Raw genomic sequence first — 23,650 nt, 5'->3', positions numbered from 1 at the left:
CATGGCCGCCAGCTTTGAAACAAGCAACAGAGGGTCCTGTGGCACCTTTGAGACTAACAGAAGTATACTTCTGTTAGTCTCAAAGGTGCCACAGGACCCTCTGTTGCTTTTTACAGATTCAGACTAACAGGGCTACCCCTCTGATCTTTGAAACAGCTTTTCAGTTAGGCATCAAGGCGGGGAGGAGGTAAGATCAGTCTTCGAAAATGCCCCTCTCAACATGGAGGGCAAAGGGGGGGGGGGAGCTCTGTGGTCACGTGGTAACGACTTTCTCAACATGGCGGCCCAGGCTGTTCTGGGAATACCGGAAATGCCCTTCTCAACATGGCCGTGGTCGAGCTGGGAAACATAGGCGATGACCCTCTCATCATGGCGCCTAAAGTGGGATGTGGCCTATATCCTTCTCAACATGGCGCTTAAAGTGGGATGCGGCCTATATCCTTCTCAACATGGCGGCTGTTGTTGACCGGAGTACCAGAAATATCCTTCTCAAGATGGCGTCCGGGGAGTGACCGTGCAGTCTCTACGGGACTGGTAGTTGCCGGCCAGGCCCAGCCCTGTCCCGGCTACGGCCGGGCATGTGTGCGTGAGGTGGGCTGTTCTCCCCCGCACTGTAGGATGCCCGGGATCCAGCCCTCCCCTGTCCCCTTGTGACGCCCCGGTTAGATGGCGGCCGGGGCTGCCGGGTGCTCCGGAAGCGCTTGAGGTGCGGGCGGGCCAGGGTCGGAACATGGCGTGGAGCTGCTGGGCCCGGCTCTGCAGCCGAGAGGTGCTGAGCGGCCGCTGCTGCCGGGGGCACAGGTACGGGGGGAGCGGCCCGCCCGGGACGGGGTCCCCGCTGAGGCCGGTGCGATGAGCCGGGAGGGGGGTCCGGTGCTAGGCACAGGGGACGGGGGCGTGCCCCCGATGGCTGCTGGTGGGTGGGAAGGGCCCCAGCACCTTGCGGGCTGTTACCACCCCTCAGGCTCTGCACAGTCACGGTGCCGTGTGAGCAGCGCCCCGGCTCCGAGCGGAGGGCTTTAACCGGCGAGACCCAGGCTGGGCTCTGCCCGTCTCCCCCTGCCCTGTGCCTTGGCCGGGCCCTGCCTCTCCAGCCGGCCGCTGAATGGCCGGGCTCGGCCAGGGGCGCGTTTCAGAGGAAATGTTGAAAATCACACCAGGGAGTGGAGCCCGGCTGTGTAGAACCAGTGTTGGGCCTATGGGTCTCCAGCACGCATCTGGCGCCCCTTGGCTAGGGCAGGTTGAGATCCCTCCGGGGGCATTTAACCGAGTGAGAGCACTGTCTGTAATGGTATAAGTCCCCAGGTGGAAATGCAGTACTAAGATCGAGCATTAAAATGAGGAAATTCCCACAGTTGAAATTCCTTCAGCATTAACTCGAGCACACTGCCATCCAGTGGTGTTATTTTAACCATATTACTTGATAACAGGGTAATGCACTAAGATTACACTTGAAGTAACAGAAAATTAACTTGGCCATTTCCAGGCCTGAAATTTAAGCTGCTGCCCAGCAGCTCCTCAGCCTTGGGAAGTGAATTGTCTGAGTTAGTTTCCTAACACAATGAAGATCAGGTAGAGTTGCACCATGTTGCCAGCACTTTTCGCTAGTATGCTGATACCATGATTATTGTATTTTCATATCCTTATGCAAGCTAGACTGGAAAATGAGAGTATGAAACACACAATAGCTAGTTTCCCTATTCTGTGAAAGGCAAAGTAAATCCTGAAGCAAGGAAATTCTGTAGCTGCAGGTGAAGAACATGCACTTTTACAGTTGTATAAGGAAGTTCGCTGGTCTATCTCCCCCACCCTACCAAAAAGTTTCTGTCATGTCTAGATAATAAGGCAGTCTGGTTTTAAATTGAAATAGTGAGTCAACATTGACGTTGTCTATGGCGCACATTTCTTCTTTTCCCCAGGTTTACTTTATACACACAGCAGAGAAATGGATTCAAAAGAGCGCCCCAAAAGACTGAACCTCGAAAACCAGACCAAGAAAGTGGCTCCAAAACATACAAAAGCAGTCTGTCTCCTCCAGTACAGGAAACAATCTTTTATACTTCTTCCCCTTCGCTGAAGCATCTTGTGAAGCCATTCTTTTTTACAATTGGGGTAATTGTTTGTGCCATCATGTTACATGTATTAGAAGTCGCATTGATGCGGAGTTACTTGTGCAGGTGACTGCACTATAACTTGTGCATGATAAGCAAGAGTATTCCATTAAAAATAATGCAATTAAATCCCAGAAACTTACTGCATGAGGCTGTACACCTGTCACCATCAAGGTACCTTTTCTTAATTTTTTAAAACAGTTTTCTCAGAACATACTTTTTTCTATCTTAACTCACTATCTTCAGTGGGTTTGTTGAATTTCTTCCAGAAGGAGTATTACCAAATTGTTACCCCATTTAATCTGGGAATGCCTGCTTAAATAGTCCTGTATTTTTCTAATCTGCACAGTGTCTTGCTTGCCAGTCCTAAGGGAGCTGCCATTGATTTCCAAGGGAGAGAATATTCTTGAATACGTTTCCCATACATATACTATTCAGCTAGCTTCTTATTGAGCCCTGAGTGTTGCCAGTACTTCTCCCTCTCCCACATAAGGTTAAAAAAAATCAGCCTGAAGCTAAACAAACTGCTAGCTGTTTTCATATACTCTACAACCTTTCTAAATCATCCCTGAAGGTCAAAAGAACGAGGAGTACTTGTGGCACCTTAGAGACTAACAAATTTATTTGAGCATAAGCTTTCGTGGGCTAAAACCCACTTCATTGGATGCATTCAGAGTCCCTTTCCTGTTGCATCCCAGTCAGTGTCCCATCCTCTGGTACCTGTTTCCCTTCTCCCTCCAGCCTGAAAGAAAGGGAATGAAGACCTCTCCTAACAAATAGAAAGGAGCAGAGGGTTTAGCACACTGACCCTAAATTTTGCAACAAGAGTCCTGATTTTTGTGGCACGGTATTGTCTAATCCTGCCACAAACTGGCAGTTAGGCAATAACCTGCAATGTCTGGCAAAATAACCATAAAAGAAGGCTCTTATTAAATATTGTTTCAGAGTAGCAGCCATGTTAGTCTGTATCCGCAAAAAGAACAGGAGTACTTGTGGCACCTTAGAGACTAACCAGTTTATTTGAGCATAAGCTTTCGTGGGCTATAGCCCACTTCATCGGATGTAATACAATCAATATTGCTACATAATTCAGTGAGAACCTCACTCTTTGAATGTTTATAATAGTATTAATATGTAAGTGCAGTAGGAGCACATGCTATATTTTTACCTAAAATTATATAAGGATTTGTCTTCCATATTAGACTTTGATTTTGAATGCATCTAATGTTACATAGTTTACAGGCTGTGCATTTGGATCAGCTGCTATTTGGCAGTATGAATACCTAAAATCCCGGGTTCAGAACTATTTCGATGATGCTCGAGCAGACTGGATGGATAAGTTACGACCTCAGAAAAATGGGGACTTCAGAAAGCAGGTACACAGAACATAACTATCTTGTGCATTTAAATGTGGTCAGTACAGTGACTATAGGACTATAATAACATGTATTGCATATGAATAGTGTGTTTAGTGTTTTACTGAATATGATGCTTGACCCACCTCAGTAATGTAACCTTGGAAGACTGCTATGTGGTCAGTACTGTATAAAACAAACTAAAAATCAGGCATGCATATTGGTGCCACTAGTATTGGTTGAGTACAGTAATAGATACTTGTCTGTCTTTTATTTTATAGTATCAAATTCTTGGCACTTTAACAACTTTTCTAATTAGTGATGTATGGCAAAACTGTTTTGATCAGAAGGATAACTGTGTGTGTTACTCTGAATTTTGTATTTAAAGAATGAAACTGGACCCTGAAGGAAGGGCCTGAACAGTGGTATTAGTCCTTTCTGGGCTGGGGAAACAGGCTTCCAGCTTACAGTGTGCTATATGTTAGTTCGAAAGGAAGTTGATTTACAATTAGCACAGATGAAAAGTAAACATTTGGCACTGCTTTCAAATAGATACTGAAGAGATGAAATAGCAGCCCCCTTCTTGCTCCTCTCCCCCCCCCCCAAAAAAAAAAGAAAGGGAGACCAATAGTTCTTGGTATGTCTAATATATCTTAAAATGCCACTCACTTTTTTATCATGTTAGAAGGCATAGTATTGCCAACCCTCAGTGTTCAAAAATCATTGGCTTAAAAATCATGAAATTAAAAAAAAAAAAATATGAGATTCTTGTCTTCAAGTTTCATGTTTTCAAGCTTTTCTTTGCAATTATAAGGACTAGAAACTTTATAAATGAACATTTAAAAAAAAATCCTAAGTAAACACCTGACTTCAGAATTTGTGACTTTAAGACAAAGACCAAAAATTGCTAGGCTTATGATAATTTTATCAGTTGGCAACACTGGATACCATAATCACTTGCACTTTGCTGTAATATTTTCATTTAAAATATAAGAAATGGGTTCTGTACATTATGTCCACGGAGAGGTTGGTTCCCTGGCAAGCAGTAGAGCAGATCTGATTCCTAGTCCTGGTCTGTTTCTTCCACTATTAGTAGGGGTGAGTGTCCAGCTGCAGAGGCACTGTGCCCTGAGCAGGATGCAGAGGAACCCTCTGTGTCCATGATGTGAGTTGAATACACTGTAGTGCTCCTGTCCAAATGCATGTCTCGTCATCTGTGCTTATATGAATCACGTGTAAGATCAAAGCTGGCCCTTAAGAGTATTTAGAAATTGTGAAGAAAACAAGTTTAGTACTAAATTCTCTGACTGGAAAGGCTTGCTGGATTCTAATTAGCTATCTAAAATATAATAAACAAAATTACCATGTCATTGCTAATACATTTTAAAAAAAATCTCCAGCTCCCATCTCCGGTAATAAAAGTATCCTCCTAAATTCAGCATCCAGTCCTAGTTAGTAAAGGCATGTAGGCTTTTTGTATTACACAAAATCATGTTTGCATAATGGCCATACTGGAGGACATGATGGGTAGAAAATATTGATATGGTTTTATCTAGATCCTATGCCAGATAATTAAGGAAGTGGGGAGAGATGGAGTGATGACTTTGAAATGAACAATTCACTGAAATCTTATTTGGTTACTTTTTGTCCAACCTATAGAAATAATTTATATAGCACCTTGGAGTGTTATAAAACTAAGTATAATTAAACCAACAGTTTTAAAAAAAATATTTAAAAGGGACTATTAGAAGGAGACAGAGGGGAAAAAAGCACATCTAAGAGCTGCCTGTGGTCATAATACATTTTTCTAGGGGGTTTCTTAAAGGTGGAGGAGGGATGGGCTGAGCTGGATACAAGGGGGAGTGAATGCCACATCCTGTGAGCTGCCTCTGTAAAAAATGACCTCTGGCACAAAGGTGGACTCTCAAAGGTGGGTGATGTGAGACCACAAATAGCTGTCAGTAAGAGTCTCTGCCTAGAACAGAGGTGTGCAAACTGTGGCCCGCGGGACCCTCCTGCCCAGGCCTCTAGCTCCCAGCCAGCCTAGCCCCCAGCCCCTCTCCTGCTATTCCTCCTCCCCCGCAGCCTCAGCTCCCCGTGCTGCCAGCAGTCTGGGCAGTGAGCTGCGAGCTCCTGCCGGGCAGCGCGGCTGTGAGAACTGCCGGCCTGCCCTGGTGCTCTAGACTGAGCGGCAGTAAGACTGGCTCTGGCCGGCTGGCGCGGCTGCCAGTCCTGGTGCTCTGAGTGGCATGGTAAGGGGGCAGGTAGCAATGGGGTTGGATAAGGGGCAGAGGATCCTGGGGGCAGTCAGGGCACAGGGAGCAGTTGGATGGAGCGGAGGTTCCGGATGGGAGCGGTCAGGGGACGGGGAACACGGGGGGGATTGGATAGGTGTGGGAGTCCTGGGAGGCATGTCAGGGGTTGGGGGTGTGAATAGGGGTCGGGATAGGGAGGAAGGGGATTGGATAGATGGTGGGGTCCCGGGAGAGGGTGGTTAGGGGCGGGGAGTCCCGGGAGGGGGAAGTCAGGGGACAAGGAGCCGGGGGGGTTGGATGGGCCAGGAGGGGGCAGTCGGGGTAGAAAGTGGGAGGGGCGGGTAGGGGTCAGGGGCCAGGCTGTTTGGGGAGGCACAACCTTCCCTACCTGGCCCTCCATACAGTTTCAGAACCCCCAATGTGACCCTCAGGCCACAAAGTTTGCCCACCCCTGGCCTAGGAGATACACATAAATACACAAGATCTTCATTGGTATAAACTGATATCAATCTTTGGAATTCAATGGAGCTCTGCCGTTTAATACCATGTAAGGATTGGATCTTTTTCTGTAACAGGATATTTAACTGAAAGAGGAGATTTTAAAAAATATATGAACAGGAAATGTAACTTTTTTATAAAAAAGCTATTTTAAGTCTAACTGAATATTAGAAGCATATATTAACTCAATCCTTCTGTTAAAAAGAACTTGATTTTTATGTATTTATTTATTTAAGTGGAACCTTATGTGATTTTCAAATAGTTCTGAGATCTGGGCTATTTTGGGAAGTCAGTGAATACTACTTATTCTCTTTCAGGTTAACAAGTGGTGGAATAGCCTGAGTGAGGGTCAGCGGACTGTGACAGGTTTGTGTTAGCTTACAAGTATTAGACATTCACAGGAAGAGAATTATGGCAAACAGGTACAGTATGTCACAATAGATGGCTTTCATACCATGCTTATCGATTGTAAGAAACAAAGCAAATCTGTGTACGTACATGCTATTTTCATTCCCCATATGCATCTGCTACCCATTCCTTCTCACAGAACATATTTCTTGTACGTTAAATGAAATCTCCACTCGTTTTGAATATTGTGCAATATTAGTCAGAATCTTCCTTCCGCTACATGTATAGAAGTACAGTAAAAATTGGGCATGAGGGACCCTCAGAAGCAGCATAGTAAAGAATTTCTACAACCTTGCCAGAGCCTGAAAAGCAGTGCTATTACTACCAGCACAAACTGTGTTGAATACTGGTTGTCCTTCAAGTTGACAGCTTTCTCATGAGAGATAGATTTACTATGTACTACTGCGTAAAATGGCTATCTTTTCCTTTTTCTGGAAATATTCTTTGTCATCCATAACCAGAAACTATGGAAACATGTTGTAATTTTGTAAATGATGCGTTGCAGCATAAATCACTACTTCCTGTGACTGCATACACAATGTTGCAAACAGGAGGTAGCTATCTTGTTGTGTATCAGATTTTGTTATATAATACACAGGTATTTATATTTAACAGGAGTTGCATGGAATCTGCTTAATACAGAATTATTGAAATCCCATTAATAGACATCTCACATAGCTATTCAGATTAAAGAGAAAAATAGATGAGAAATAGCTAATTTACAGCATTTAATCTAGAACATGCTCCGTGTTATGTATGCTGTATGTAAAAATATTTGAGTACCTGAGCCGATTTCTACTAAGCATATTGGAGCCTAAATAACCAGTGTTTTTGTTTGTCATAAAACATATATTTATATAGAAAAAGTAATTTTTTAAGGACAAAATATTTAAATTGGTTTCAACCACTTTCTGCCTCATTTTAAAGGATTGCTCGGTAGTATAAAAATAAATTGCACTTAAGTCTTGAATGTCTAGGGCAGTGATAGACACATTAAAGAATTCCAGCTAAATATAAGGTCCGATCAACTGGTTTTATACAATATTTTGTGTTTTTATACATCCAACTTAAGCTTTTCTTATGTCTAAAGAAAGTGGTGCCAATATTGTATTTGGAAAAATTAGGTGAAAATTAATCATGCATAGTCTCTGTGGTGATTCTCAATATGTGGTTAATATTTATATTTAAGGCCCTATTTGAATTGCAGGATGATTGTCAAAAAATTGCAGCTGAGTTGCGGACAAGTCATGGAAAATTGCAGAAAAGTAATAAGACCTTATTATTTGCACTAATAAAGCCCATTGTTACTGTTCCGTGATTTTCCACTGTCAGCGGCCACCCAGGGCTCCCGTTGTCAAAATTGCGATGGAAGCCTAATACTGTGGAATTCGCAATTTCCACAATATTGCAAATTAAATAGGGCCTTATTTATATTACATGTAAATTTAACTGATATACATCGAAACCTTTCAAACATGTTTATCTGCCATGTTGCACCAGAACAAATATGGAATTATTTTGCAAAAATTCCTTGTTGGGGTCTTCTATAATTTGGTGGTGTTGAGTACGTAATGAAATCTTTGGTTAATAAGAAAGCACTGTAGCATAGGATAGGCGCTCTCTTAAAGCTAAAAGCAGCTCAGAGAAAGTAGATTATACAGATTCTAAATAGAGAATTTCAGATATAAATAGCCTTGAAAATATTTTTCTGGTTTGAGTTCAGCAGGAGTCTTTCAAATAAGTCATGAAAATAAGGAATCTAAATTTTTACAAGGAAAGAAATGATCTCTCTCTCCCTCCCCACCCCCAGGAATGCCAGCTTTATAATATAAACCATTCAGATCTTTAAAAACAGTTTTATGTGCTTTCCAGAGCCAAAGCTATATTTTAATTTGGTTTTAGGTGTCAGCAAATACTTGGAAACATGCAAGGATGTAAACTTTCATCAGTCTGCTCTCAATCATTTACATTCTTATCTAAATTAGAATATGATCAGAATTAAAACTTAGCAAGTAAACAACAATTTGTAAATCACAAAGACAAATTTGTAGTTGCAGATTTCTTGGAAGATTAGTTGTAGCAGATTGGTTGCAGATTTCTTGAAAGTGACTCACTGGACATTATACATGTGTGTATTTTGTGGAACTAAAGGAACACTAGTTTAGATACAAAATGTGACTTCTGTTAAAAGGGTTTTCATCGTGTAAAGATTTCTGAATTCCAGTTCATTTTTCTTAAAATCATCAGAAAATGAAAATTGCCATTTTTATATAGGAGTAGCAAAGAAAAAACGTAGATATTGTTGTAAATGTGGTTCTGAATTACTGAAACTTTGCTACCAAGTGCTTTGTTCTTGCATGTTATATTCATACTTTGTCTCTAAATTGGATTTTTTCTTATTAGGTATCATAGCTGCAAATGTCTTTGTGTTCTGTTTATGGAGAATCCCTTTTATGCAGCGGACAATGATTACTTACTTCACATCTAATCCAGCATCTAGTAAGTATACTGTGTGTGGGTATATGTCCATCCGTCCAATTCAACAGGTGGGCCTTGGGGAGGGGTAAATTTATAGAAACTTATATTTTTTTTTTCCAAAATAGCTTTGCTAGAGATCATAATGTCAAGATTTTGAGGTCCAGTATCTTCAAGTGTGCCACGCTGAACAACAAATGGCTTATGTCTTTGCAAAGGGGGTTTTCTCTCATAGTGGAATGAAGTCCTAGCTCTGTCCTGATTGTTACTCTTCCTGGTCTTTTGGGAGGAAACAAACTATTTTTATGGTTCTTAAAAAAGCTGTTTTGAAGTTGCTCTTTATTTTTGAACATTAATATTCCCCGCAGATAGGAATTAGAGGCCTGAGTGCAGGGGAGACGGGCACCACCAGACATGCAGAATGGTGTGCATTCACTTATCACTATATAACAATTATATACTCGTCAATGAGCATGAGAGGATTCCTACCAGTCCCTTGCCACAGAGCTGGCCTTTTCTCCACATGAAGAAGAATCTCAGCTTTCATTCAAGGTAAATTAGCCTTGAAAATGTTAACTGTAGGCTCTAAAGGCACAAGCAGTTGGGGTCCATTTCCAAAACAGAGACAGGGGTATGGAGGACACATGAGGGAGGGGGCTCTTCTGGTACCTCCCATCCCCTCACTCCTGCTGTAGAAGTGGAACCCAGATGTTTGTGCCTTTAGGCAGGGATTTGGAAAGCCTAAGGGAATTAGGCAACTAACTGAATTTCAATGGGAGTTGGACTTCCAGTTGATTTAGGGTCCTCTGAAATTTTCAGACTTTGAACTAGAGATTGGATTCTATCTATTTACCTTTACCACTGCACTGAATAGGACTAGACATTTTTTAAAATGAAAGCTAAGATTCTCCTTCATACTTTAACCTAAGCAGTTATAATTGGACAAAACCCTCATAATGGGGGGGAAAAAAAGTGGCTTTTCCACTCTCCAAAGAATGGTGTGGAAGCTTTTGAAAAATCCATGTAATCTCTCCACAAGGAAATCTTTAATGTACTATTTCACATGGGTGACAGATTTCTTAGAAGATGTTGCATGCTTCGGCAGTCACCACACTGAATCTGATGCTCATTACACTGCTCGCCTTTTACATGTTTAAAGCTTATGAAATATTTAAGAAGTCTGATAACTATATTTTCTCTTGCTTATGCTGTAAGTCCTTATGCACACAAATGAAAATAAAAATACTAAAATGGCCTGTATTTGTTCTTCAGTAACCACTAGTTTTCTTCTTATAGGAGTCCTTTGCTCTCCCATGCTGCTCTCTACATTTAGTCATTTCTCTTTGTTCCACATGGCTGCAAATATGTATGTGCTGTGGAGTTTTTCTTCAAGTATAGTGTCTCTTTTGGGACGTGAGCAGTTCATAGCAGTGTACCTTTCTGCAGGTAATTTTTCAAAAAATTAATACTTTAAAGAAATGTCATGACCATACTTATGCAGGTAGGAAGTGAGAGAGAGATTAACATATTTTTCCCTGGCTGCAGACACTGATTCTTCATTCCCATAGGCTGTTGTACACCAACCACGGTGCTTATTTTAATGATTTATGTGTATTACCATGGTACCTAGGAGCCCTAGTCATGGACCAGGCCCCCATTGTGCGAGGCACTGAACAAAGAACAAAAAGATGGTCCCTGCTCCCAAAGAACTGCTGCAGAACAGAGCACTAATCACATTGGAATGTTTGATTTTAGGCTGTCAAAGTGCAAGCCTTGTATTTAAAGTCATGCCCCATCACTGAACTATTAGTTTTTAACAATTGTCTTAGGACATCCCTGAGATGACAGACAAAACTACAACTGTTTCTAGTCTCCATGTCTACTGCCTCAAAAAATTAAGTTAAAAAGTTAGTGTGCAAGATACCTCATGCAAACATTCAGGCAATGTTTTGGTGCCTCCTGCCCCTCACTTACATTCCTGATATGGTTTCTAACAGTAATTTCACCTTTTTTAGGTGTTATCTCCACATTTGTCAGTTATGTCAGTAAAGTAACTACTGGAAGATTTGGACCATCACTTGGAGCTGTAAGTAGCATACGTTTTAAAATCCCCAAATACTATATCTTGTAGCATCATTAAAACCAGTTTCAAAGCACTGTATTCCACAGCTTTCTTAAAAATCAGGGATATGTTGGCTTGGGAAGGCAGGCAGAAGTTACCAGCATTGAGAGTAATCAAACAATAATTCCTGTGCAAGAACTGGGCCATTCTTCCAAGCCCTTGGTACAGCAGCCCAGAACCAATGCTGCTAAATGCTAATGGGTTGTAAACTAGTGCTTAACAGCAGGATCTCTTGTCACTGAGCAGATAAGTTGTAGAACTGAACTCACTGTTTTATTAAGGTTGTTACATGAGGCTGTAATGCATAATTATGCTCTAATTATTGAAAATTGTATGCTTTTTGAATAGGGTTACCATATTTTGTGCCTCCCAAAGGAGGACACTCCACGGCCCCGCCCCCACCCCCGCCCCAACTCCGCCCCCCCAAAGTCTCCGCCCCCTCCCCTGCTTCATGCGAACATTTGAGTCGCGGGAAGCCTGAAGCAGGTAAGGGGGAGTGTGGGGGGGAGGAGGCGCGGCCCAGGCTGGCCCCGGCCCCCGGCCGACCACCCCCGGCCTGCCCAGCACTGCGGTCCCCGGCCCGGCCCCCCGGCACCGCACCGCCGGTCCCCAGCCTGGCCCCCGGCACTGCCGGCCCGTCCCCCGAGCCCCCGGCCCGGCCTGGCACCGCCGGCCCAGCCCCCGAGCCGCCCGAGGCCCCGGCCCGGCCCCGCCGGAGCCCCCGAGGCCCCGGCCCGGCCCCGCCGGAGCCCCCGAGGCCCCGGCCCGGCCCCGCCGGAGCCCCCGAGGCCCCGGCCCGGCCCCGCCGGAGCCCCCGAGGCCCCGGCCCGGCCCCGCCGGAGCCCCCGAGGCCCCGGCCCGGCCCCGCCGGAGCCCCCGAGGCCCCGGCCCGGCCCCGCCGGAGCCCCCGAGGCCCCGGCCCGGCCCCGCCGGAGCCCCCGAGGCCCCGGCCCGGCCCCGCCGGAGCCCCCGAGGCCCGGCACCGCACCGCTCCGCCGTCCCGTCCCGGCCTCCAGCCCGCCCCCCCCCCCCCGATTTTCCCGGACATGTCCGGCTTTTTGGGCTTTCCCCCCGGACGGGGATGTGGAGCCCAAAAAGCCGGACATGTCCGGGAAAATCCGGACGTATGGTAACCCTATTTTTGAAGAGATCACAAGAGATCATATGATCAGGGACAGTAGACATTAACAAGTAATGCTGGTGAAATGTTTCCCATCAACTTCCTTCCCAAAAATATAGAACTTTTGCTTGAGCACGCTCAATTTATAGAATTTCTGAAGTTGGCAGGAGTGGTATGTTTATTTTCTGTTCTGCTTACATTTTTTCTAAATAAAAATACCTGCTATCAAAGCTTTGGGATGTTTTAAGGCACTCAACTTATAGTAAGGGTAAAGTGAACTTGCTGCTGGATCAAGATTTATGTTTTTTTGGAGGTTTTATTTATATCATGTTTTGGCTTTTTTAAAAAAACATGTTTTGTTTTTCAAATGGAGGGAGGAACTTGTTGGACAACTAGAGCTGCAGTTGATAAGTTGAATTTCAATTAATGCCATACACGTACGGTTCACTTATCCTGCAAGTCATTTGTATTTGCTATAGAGTAACTTTCTCACTGACCAGGTGTTGATATTACCACACAAACTTGCATACAGTTTAAGATCCTGTCCATGCATGGACTTGGAAGATCCTATGGGCTTATGTTGTTAGAGGAGGGGTTTGCTCCAGTTTCCTTGGCCAAAAAAGTTGTCATCTGCTGATGTCCAGCATGCTTTAAACTGAGTGGTTGCTTTCACCTTAGCTACAGTTACATTTCAGCATTGCTACATATATATTTCTAAAATTCATTGGGATGAAAGGCACTATATTCACATCAGTTATTTATGATTGTTACAAATAGCATGGTTTTCAGAAAAGGTTACAACTTGTTCACTTGTTTTTTAGAGGTCAGACAGTGAGGACATAGGAAGCAATTCTTTCAGCTTTTATACATTCAGATCTCAAAATAAAGCAATGATTCCTTGATTTATTTCTATACTAAACTTACCATACTATTTTGTGCTTTGGGACTTGTCATAGGGCTGCATTGGAAAAGAAAGGCAGCAAGCAAAATAGGTTCACATACAGAAAAATAAATTTCCCTTGTGTAATATCTCAGCTCACTTTCATGTATTTTAATGTATTTTCAGTCAGGAGCTATAATGACTGTCCTTGCAGCAGTATGTACGAAGATGCCAGAAGCAAAACTAGCCATCATACTTCTTCCAATGTTCACATTTACAGCAGGAAATGTAAGTGCCTTTGAATATCAGAAATTATATACTTTAAATATTTTCCTTTCCTTACACTCCAACAGTATCTGTCTCCTTTTAATATGAATATACAAACAATATCTAATTTTTATTTAAATACATGGTCATGGCTTGAAATCTTAGGGCCTGATTTGCTGTTGCTCTGAACTTTATGTAGTCATTTACACCAATGCAAAGTGGGCATAAAATGTTGTCGTTCTCATATGGTAGAGTTCTGCACTGACTCTATTCTAGTATAATGACTAGACGTGGTGTAGAGCAAACAAGAATCAGGCTTGTTTTCCATTGCTTGTCTCTTTTTTTTTAAATTGTTTAGAGCTTAACTTCTAGATTGCTTCCTGGAGATGTATTTCACACCCAATTCTTAAAGTTACAGGAGATGGGGGTAGGGAAAGGGAACTCGATGCCTGTGAGGAAGTACAACAAAATTGTGTACGTGCACTGTGGGAACCTCTTGTCATTCAAAGTGTGGCACATAGTGTACGGGCTATGTTTGTTAGGGATAAACTGCAGGACCTGGTTACTTATTTCAGGCAACTTTAAATTAACTGTGTGAAAAATAACTCGGGGGCGAATAAGGAGGAGAGGAAATCTGGAAAGGCAGAGGCAGATTTGAGAATTTAATTTTCCAGAAAAAAATCATTTCTAATTGCATTGCTGTAGATGCTTGTCTCCTGCTTTAGACGCTTCCTACTGCTGCTTATAAGAACATAAGTTTTAGGAACAGGAATAGATCACTGGGGCTTTTGTGGCACATTCTTAATATTCTCATTCTTTGATTCCTTTGCCCGCTTTTAAAAATGTATATATTTTAGAAACTCAGTCATATATCTTGACTCCTGAGTTAACATGCGTAGTCATCTTTTTTGTATGCTACTGAACATTGTTTTAGTATGATAGCTTAATTGCTTTGTTTTAACCCATTTTAAGACAACTGGATTTAAAATATGTGTTGTACAGGAATGAGTTTACTGAGATTCTGTCAGTTTTAAATTTCAAAGCATTGCTTAGGCCTTGTCTACACTGGCAAGTTTCTGCGCACCAAAGCAGCTTTCTGCATTGTAACTCTCGAGGTGTGCACAGTGCCAAGCCACTTAGTGCACAGAAACTGAGCAGTTGCAGTGCTGTAAAAAAAACCACCCTGTTGAGAGGCATAGAGCTTTCTGCGCCGGGGCTACAGCATCGCAGAAAGCCAGTGTAGACACCCTGGTCGATTACAGCGCTGCAGTTGGTCTCTGGGAGGTGTCCCACAATGCCTGGTTTTGCCTCTCTGGTCATCAGTTTGAACTCTACTAGCCTGCCCTCAGGTGACCAACCGTCATCCCCGCCCCTTAAGTTTCTTGGCAATTTTGAAAGTCCTTTCCTGTTTGCTCAGTGACGCATACAGTGGTCTCAATGCATCTTTCTAGGTGACCATGCCTGCTCAACGCAGCTCTGTGTAAGCTTGAAAGCTTATCTTTCACGAACAGAAATTGGTCCAATAAAAGATATCACCTCAACCACTGTTTCTTTAATTACACTTTGGCCACAAAAAACCCCCAAACAAACCCTCTAACCATAATAGTCCAAATGTGAGAATGTAACTCCTGTAATCCTGAGTACATGTAATTAGGTGCTAATTATTCTAGTTAATACTATGGTAAATATGCAAACTGTTGCTCCATATTACTGCTAGTGTATAACCCAAGAAACATGCACACTTGTATAAGTCTTAGGACTTATAGTTAGTAAACTGCATCCACTAAAGGGTGACATACTTTATCAGTACTTCTGCTTATACAGTAGTACTTAACCATTCTAGGATATCCTGATCTCCTATTCTTAAATAGGTCTGATATTTCATCCAGCATTGGTACTAGTCGTAGATATTTAGTGGGTGAGAAGTTGAGGATGCTGTCCTACACCTTCCATCTAGTAGAGGCAGAGGTGTATACCTACATGGTTGGAGGGGGCAGTGTTTGGGAATACAGACACAAATCTAGGCTGTTACTGCATAAAATGATTATGGCTTATATAGAACTGACTTGTGAATGAGATATTTGCTACACTTCCTTAATTGGAGTGGTCTGTATATAGTGTTCCTTTTTACCATCGATTTACCTCCTTTTCTGGCTTGACATTGCAATAGAGCTGATATGTTTTTAAAATGTAATAAAAGCACATTTTAGGTTGTAGAGTATTTTAAATACATTATATTTACTGCCACATTCGTAGCCTCCTTTCTTCTGTGGCTTCTGGTAGAAGTAATCTTCATGTATATTGTCTGGTGAGAAAAGAGCAGGACTAGAGTCTAGGCCTGTCTCCAGAGAAATCCTTATGTAGTAAGTATTGTTGCATGTCATGGGGAATGTTCCATCATTTAAATGTTTGCTTAATGGTAAATATGAAGTGTTCCTACTGCTGGATATTAGAGACTGCTGCAGATTCTGCTCACACAATGCTTTGTTCATTTTTAGGCTTTAAAAGCCATTATTGCAATGGACACGGCAGGACTTGTTCTGGGTTGGAAATTTTTTGACCATGCAGCACATCTTGGGGGAGCTCTATTTGGAATGTAAGTTTTTGTTATCTATTAACTTTATCGATTGTGTACAAACAATATTTAAAACCTTCTGGTGCATTAGTTTAATGGAGGGCTCACTGGACTAATGAAAACATCTTTTCAGCTGTGCAGCTCAGTAAAACTTCCCATGTCTCAGTGTATCTCTTATCAGTTTGGGTGGGTTAGTGAGCAACTGTGAGATCTGTTAGGTCAAATTCCATTGAAAAGCTAGTAATTTTGTTTGGCTGCATTGTCTCCATGTATGAAGCCTTCAAAGGTTATTGCTAATTGGGTTGAAGCACTAGAAAATGTAGGAAACAAACGATTTGGCATTGTGTGGTGTTGAACTAATTACCTAATCTGTCTGTCTCTTTCTTTGCTCTGATAGAGCTATAGTATTGTCTAGCTCCAGAGTTCTCAACTTTTTTTTCTTTCATGGTCCCTAACCTCACCATAGCCTTCTGCTGATCCCTGGTGCTGATGTTCATTTAAATGTCTGTGTTATGCCAGAAAAGTTACTTCCAATGGATTACTTCTGCATCCATCCAGTTAGAGGAGGCAGTTTGCTTCAAATGAAGTGACTCTATTCTAGATTTTTTTCTGAGTTCATCTGCCTATCGGGAAATACCTCTGCAGCAATATAGTTGGAATGCATTGACATAAGCAATATATACTATACTCTAATATTCTTTTAAGTGGAGTAGTAATTGGTGCAAATTTTTTGGCTACAGAAGATAGAAATTTGAGGTGCTAACTACTGTTCAACTACATGGGGGCAAGTGGAAGTATAGAACTGAGTAAGTTATTCGGAGTAAATGGAACCAGAAAGCTTACCTAAAGTTGTCAGTGTTTTCTTCCAAAAGCTTATCAAATTTCTTTTAAAAACTTACCCTATTCATGTCTATTACTGCTTCTTCTGGGTTATCCCATCTATTACGCTGTCTAACAGATATTCCAGTTATCATCCTTCAGTGTTCTATCTCATTCTTAACTTTAGCTTCGCATGATCTATCAGTTGAAGTTTTGTTTTTGTTTTCAGCTGGTATGTAACTTATGGCCATGAACTCATATGGAAGAACAGAGAACCACTGGTGAAGGCTTGGCATGAAATGAGGTCTAAGAGCCGAGGAAAAGGAGGTGGAGGATCTCACTGATTCTAATTTTACAGCCTGCTTGTGCAGAAAACAGTGTGCTACTTGAAGATATGGAAGTGAATTGGTTCTGGAATTGTTTTTGCAACTCCACAGAAAACCACTTAGGATGTGTAGTTTCTAATGTAAACTACAGTTGCAAATAAATGCAGTTCAGTAGAGAATGAACTGACAAAGTTGAAAAAATAAAGTTTATATCTGATTGGTTTATGAAGTAAACGTGTGCATCACATTTTTAAAAACTATTTGACAAGAAGAAATATTTTCACTTAAGTGGCTGGAAGCTGAAACCGGGCACATTCAAATAAGAAATAAAGCAAAATTTTTTTTAACAGTGTTGGTGATTAACCATTGAAACAAACTACCAAGGGAAGGTGAATCCACCCTCTTGATATCTTCAAATCAAGGCTGGATGCCTTTTTGGAAGATATGCTTTAGACAAATAAGATATTAGACTCAGTACAGGCATAGGGGGGTGAAATTTAATGGCCTGTAATATAAAGGAGGTCAGACTAGATCAGTGGTTCCCAAACTGGGGTTTGTGAAATGTATCGGAGTTCTCAGAAAAAAATTCTGTAATGACGGACAGAGCTGTCCGTAGGGACCCCGGGAGCTGACAGCCCAAGCCCCATGATTATCACTTCCTGGCAGAACAAGTTTAAGCTTTGTTGTAGTTGTGCGTTGTTTGCCTGAACTGCTCAAGACCCGAATGCTTGTGGGAGGAACTTTTGCTTTGAGTCGGTTTCTTAAATACCTTGATGCTGTTTCACATCTGGTACTCCTTGATGAAACATGTAGGAGGCTTAATCAAAGTGATATGAGCTACAAAAGTGAAATCTTGAAGAGTATTACTGTTTTCATAATGTAATAAAATTAATAATGTAATTATATTTAATATAATATTAAATAGTGTGTAATAAGCATGTCATAAAAAAACAAATTATTTCTAAGATCACTGCTTCTATAATTTATGCTCAGGTAAGGGAGAAACTACCTGGAAATTAATTCATTTTTAGGAGAGGTTCGCGAGATTTGATATTTTCGTGAAAAGGGTTTGTGGGTTGTTAAAGTTTGGGAACCACTGGACTAGGTTATCTAATGGTCCCTTCTCGCTGTAAGTTCTATGAATCTATGAAAAATACTGGCCTTCATTTAAATGTTAGTTGTACAGTAGCATTGACACCTAGCAAAACTACATTAATAATGTTAAGAGTCTGGCTCATGCTCTGATGGCAGGCTCTTATTCAATGTATTCTAGCTTTCAGTTCTTTCTACCTCCAAGACATGATCAAAGGATGCATTTAGAATTTGTCAGTGGAGAATTTTTTCTTTGTTCTGTTGCATGTAATTAGAACAATGGGTTTCATGTTAGTTTGGATATTTTTGCCACGAGTTATCACAGGAGACATTCCACCTTCAGCATTTCTCTCCCAGTAAACTTCATTCATTTAAAAAAAAAAAAAAAAAAAAAAACACCAAAAACACTTTCCTGCCCAATAGTTTCATTTAGCATTATTTAGAGGATTCTAAAATAGTAGCGTATGGCTCTGAGCTCGCCAATGGATGGAGAAGATGAGAACGTGAAGCTGCAGCAGAAACTTCTGTGCTGTTTTTCTCATCACAGGCACTCTTTGATAACTGGATGAATTTGAGATTGATCTGGGGTTTGATACAAGCATCAAAATGGTTCCTATTATGTAAATACTATGCGGCACTAAACTGGTGATCTGTGTGGGGGATTTTTGTTTTGCAAATGACTAATGTGGGCCCCAATCCTGCAATTGTAGCCATGCCAGGTGCACCCCTGCCAGCAGCCCTAATTGCAATGGAGCACAGAGGTCTGTCTGGGAGAAGTAATTTGCAGGATCGAGGCCCTAATAAACCAGTTACCTAGCTTTACTAGATGGGTTACACTGGAATGAAAGTGTCTTTGTGACTATAATAAGCATAAATAAAACATACACATTTTTACTTTGTAATGAGGCGTTGTAGAAAATACATGTAATGTCTGCTTTTCATGTGGTAAACTAAAGATGGTGCTAAATAGCACCAAATGTAATCAAAGGTGGAGCACAAAACTGATGTCAACTCCTTACCAACCTATGCTGCTAACACCCACTTAGTCTTTGGTGCTTACTGTTATAAAACACAGGTTGGTGTATTTTTCATCACAATATAAACAATGACTATTTTGAGGATTAAAAAAAAAAGTTAACCTTAACTCTAAACTCTCAGAAAAAGATAGTTTAGTCTAATGTAGTAGTTGGGATCTAGTGAATGTTTCTCGCACTGGTACTATTGACTCACTTGACTCAGAGAGAGTTCACTTTTCTGTGTGTACTCTTCCTTTACTCCCCTTGTTTATTCCTCCTTTTTCTACTCTTCCTAGGGTTCTCTGTTAATTTATATTAAATCATACACACTTTTCAGGCTGCAGACATACCTGTTCCATCCAGTAGAGAGCAATAGTACCTCTAAGGAGAAACCTAGCCTTGTATTATAGTTATAGATACAGAAAATCAGTTATGTGGGGGTAAACAGTAATGCCGAAACTTATACCATGAAGACTTGATCTTTTCAGAGAAACTGAGTGCCCACAGCTCTAAATGGAGTTTTGGGTGCCAGCGCTTATAAATATCAGGCCCTAAGTCATTTGCAGAGCAGAGAATAGAACACTGCTCCCTAACCACTAGACTTGCTGCCTCCATTATAGTATTTCTATGCCCTCTTCACCTGCAAAAATGCTGCAGACAGGCACTGAGCCACCTGGGGCCTGATTTGCAGAAGGGTGAAGTACCTGCAGCTCCCATTGACTTCAACTAGATTTGCAGATGCTCAACTCTCCTGAAAACCAATCCCAGGGTGTCAAGTTTGGTACCCAAAATCAGAGGCCGCATTTGGGTCTCTTTGTGTTTAAGTTTCACCATCTGTAAGATTAGGGTTAATAACACTTATCTACTTCCCAGGGGCTGCCCAGAGTCTGAACTATTAATGCTTGTAAAAGCCTGTGAGATTCTCCAATTTAAGGTGGTATGAAACTGATTTCCTCTGAGCAAGGTCTATGAACACTTTTATTTCGCCACGCAGTGCATCCCTGCCTGCCTTCTGTATCTGAGGTCCTGTCACAGGAAACCATAATTGTCCTGTATTCAAAAATACTCTTAAAAATTGGAGTACATGACACAATACTGGATTAAGTTAAATGAAGAAATGGCCCAAAGTTATGACAAGTCACTAGTGTAAGCAAACAACCATTCTGGCAAAGAAATCCCTCCTTCAAAATTTGGCATGTATGTGAGTATAGGTGCTTGTGCATGTACGCACACACAAAATCTAGTATATAGTTACACCTTAAAATAGCATAGAAGTTATTTTGAATTCAAGCACCAAAAGGGAAGACTTATTTCCTTTCTAAAATGGCTTACTGCAAATAAAAATGAAATGTAATAGTTACAGGGATGTTCAGCAGAGACACCAGACAGTGTTATGCCTAAGGAAACAATGGCAATAACTATAAAAAAAGTCATCGTTAATCATGTAGGAGCACAAACTAGTTTATGTTGAACATTGTTAAGGGGTTTTAGAAAATGTAAATGCTTTTTAAAAAATCTGCCATGGCTATGACAGGTTTAAAGAGCATCATGCCTGAAAACATGCATGTATCTTTAATGAAATAGTTCATATGTCATTAATAGTAAAATCATAAAACAGTTTTATGAGACATTTTCCCTCAGCAATTGATGCTTCTTAGTCTGATTTGCCTTACAGTTATAGTGTTTGCCATCTTCTAGTGATGAGGAATTGCTTCCAAATGCTGTCAACTTTTAACTCTAATCTAACGTCTTCTGGTTTCTCGTGTTCTGTGTGATACCCTTTGTGCCAATGCCAGCTGACAGACTCAGCGCTGAGCAGCAGCTCAAAGCATTGGCTGATGGTGTAGGTGCTCTCTGAGATGCACAATGTCAAAGCTGAACTCGGTGCTAGGAAGTGTCAGGCACAATGAGGGCAGAGGAGATGTTAGATTCTCTCACGCATTTTTCTAAGCCAGGCCTAGCAATAGGGATCAGAGCATCATTTGTAGTATGCCAGTGAAAATATACAATAAAATGGATGTCCTGTTTTCTGCATCCTCATTGTAAAACCCATTTAGCAGGATAAAGTACTCTGTATTTGAGACCGAATGCTATTTATTTTTAAAGTCATTACACACAGAATAGTAAGTATTAGTTTTAGACCCCAGCACCAGGAAATTCATTAGTAATATGCGTTGTTTATATTTCAGTAAGTCAATAGCATTTGTACTTATACCTATACTGATGTAAATGGGGTCAGATTTATCAGATGTGACTTTGATTTTGGTTGATTCCATTTTTGGTTACCTAACTTGAGATGCCTCACAGGGACCTAATTGTTCAGAGGGAGGCTACATAACACTTCCATCAGGCTTCTTTAAAGTGTTGTAAATTGGGTGACCAAAAATGGAAGCAATCAGAATCACTAGTCATGTCTGAAAATCTTGACCCAAATATCACTCTGTAGGGTGTGAGAGGATTGCCTCGGGGGTCAGGAAGGCATTCCTCTGTGCACATTTGCATTTTGAGAGGCGACACACAGAATACTAGACTAGATTGTAGAGAGAGATGGTGTCTACCTCTATATTTGTATAGTGCCCAGCACAATCTAGCCCTAATCTTGATTACAGCCTCCAGATGGTGGTGTAATATAAATATTAATGGATACGTGACATTCTATACCTTGGGGGAGCGCCCTGTAGTCCCCATATTCCTCATTTATATAGAATTGTGATAGTGCATATAAAGTAGGCCGTGTGAGGTATCAGGGGAAAGATTATGATCTGCTGAAAGTCATTTTTCTATATAAATATGTATATCATTAATGCATATGAAGTTATGAGAATGTGTGGTATGGTTGTCACTAAAATATGCTATGGGTTTGGGACGTGCCCAGATACTAGCTCTCCAGAGATAATGCCAAGGAAAGTAATCAACACCCAGGTGGGTGTCAAACAACCCATCAACAGCCATTGTCCTGCAAGAGAGCTACAATTCAATGACTCACCTGCATAAGGCTACACTCAGGTGCCAACCCTCCAGGATTGGCCTGGAGTCTCCTGGAATTGGCATCAATCTCCCGGTGACTATTGAAAGCAATCTGGGCGAGTTTAGTAGGCTATTTTAAGAAAATGACATTATATCATGTTGTAGGGTGACCTTATTTCCCTATGCTGAATAAGGGACAACTGGTAAAATTACTTATATTTAAGCGAGTTCAATGGCAATTGTACAAATGTTCAAATTAACATCAAGTTGACTGATCCCCTGTAATAAAGAAATACTGAGTAGCTAGATTCTTTTTAGTTACCTTCTTATCTTTACGGCTTTAGAGTTCACTCGGGAAGGGGTGACACACTCCTGTACACCTCTCTCACACAGCGGGGGTGACTGACCAACCCGACCCTCTGTGCCCAGTGGTCTCTGCCCTCCATGCCAGGCTGGGCTCCCCGGATGGATCCGCCTGTCCTGGTACCTGGCGCTGTGTCTTCCAGAGGCAACATGTGGGGGGGCCATACAGGGTCACATGCCCCCCCCCCCAGATTTCTGCCAGGGTTCACACCAGAATGTGGCCAGCAGCAGCCTTTCGTCACTGTGCGGGAGGGGAGGGATGGGAGCTGCTTCCAGCCAAAGGAGAGGAAGGGGGGGGAGAGATGACTTGGCTTGTGTCTTTGCAGAGCTCATCTCTTCCCCCTGTGGCTAGAAGCAGCTTTTCTCTTCCCGCCTGCACAATGTTAGAAGGCAGCTAACACCTCCAGGCTGCTGCTGGCCACCAGCATAACCCAGCTGCCTCCTGTTCCCTGGCTAGAGCATGGGTAGGAAGGGGTTAAGCCCTAAGGATGCATTGTGCACCAGGGCCCAGGGAACCTGACTGCAGGGGCTTCAGTGAACCCAGCCAGACACATGGCTCAGCAGAGGAGGGTGCCTAGAGGATGGAGCAGCCCTTTGCTCCCTGGGGGCAGGACCTGGGGGAAAGGGCGGGCAAAGAAGGTGCTAAGCCCCTGCCCTGGGGGCTACTATGGAACCTGCAGGTTCAGGGCATGAACAGACTGGAAATCATTTTCCCCCGCCCTGCCCCTGCCATTCCAGAGCTTAGCTAAGGGGCAGAGAGGCTGCCCCGTGCCAGCGCTGTGTGGGGCTTTGGCACATGCAGGGCTTGGCTCCTCCTGGCCAGCGCCCCAGCCCACAGAATCTTGGGCTTTCCCAGGGTGCCTGCCCAGCCAGAGGCAGTGGGGGAAGGAAGGAGCCTGCTGGCCAGGTCGTTGGTGAGCTGAGAACTTCTACTAGGGGCTGGTTCTCTGAACTGTGCTGGGAGCGGGGCACGCCCTGCTGGGGGGATATGTAGGAGCAGC

The 23,650-nt window shown here is 42.4% G+C and overlaps 1 protein-coding gene across 1 annotated transcript; it reads left to right on the top strand.

Moving 5' to 3' along the window:
• The first annotated feature begins 600 nt into the window (after positions 1-600).
• PARL (presenilin associated rhomboid like) lies at positions 601-22,594 on the top strand. Its single transcript, XM_054039560.1, has 10 exons — positions 601-801; positions 1,920-2,112; positions 3,347-3,487; positions 6,537-6,585; positions 9,031-9,126; positions 10,399-10,548; positions 11,118-11,188; positions 13,411-13,512; positions 15,990-16,087; positions 17,115-22,594. Exons 1-10 carry the CDS (start codon positions 731-733, stop codon positions 17,227-17,229), a joined length of 1,086 nt encoding a protein of 361 aa, XP_053895535.1. The 5' UTR covers positions 601-730; the 3' UTR covers positions 17,230-22,594.
• The last annotated feature ends 1,056 nt before the right edge of the window (positions 22,595-23,650 follow it).

This window comes from Malaclemys terrapin, chromosome 9, assembly GCF_027887155.1.
Source record: "Malaclemys terrapin pileata isolate rMalTer1 chromosome 9, rMalTer1.hap1, whole genome shotgun sequence".
NCBI lineage: Eukaryota > Metazoa > Chordata > Testudines > Emydidae > Malaclemys > Malaclemys terrapin.
This window is presented reverse-complemented; position numbering and strand designations above follow the sequence as displayed.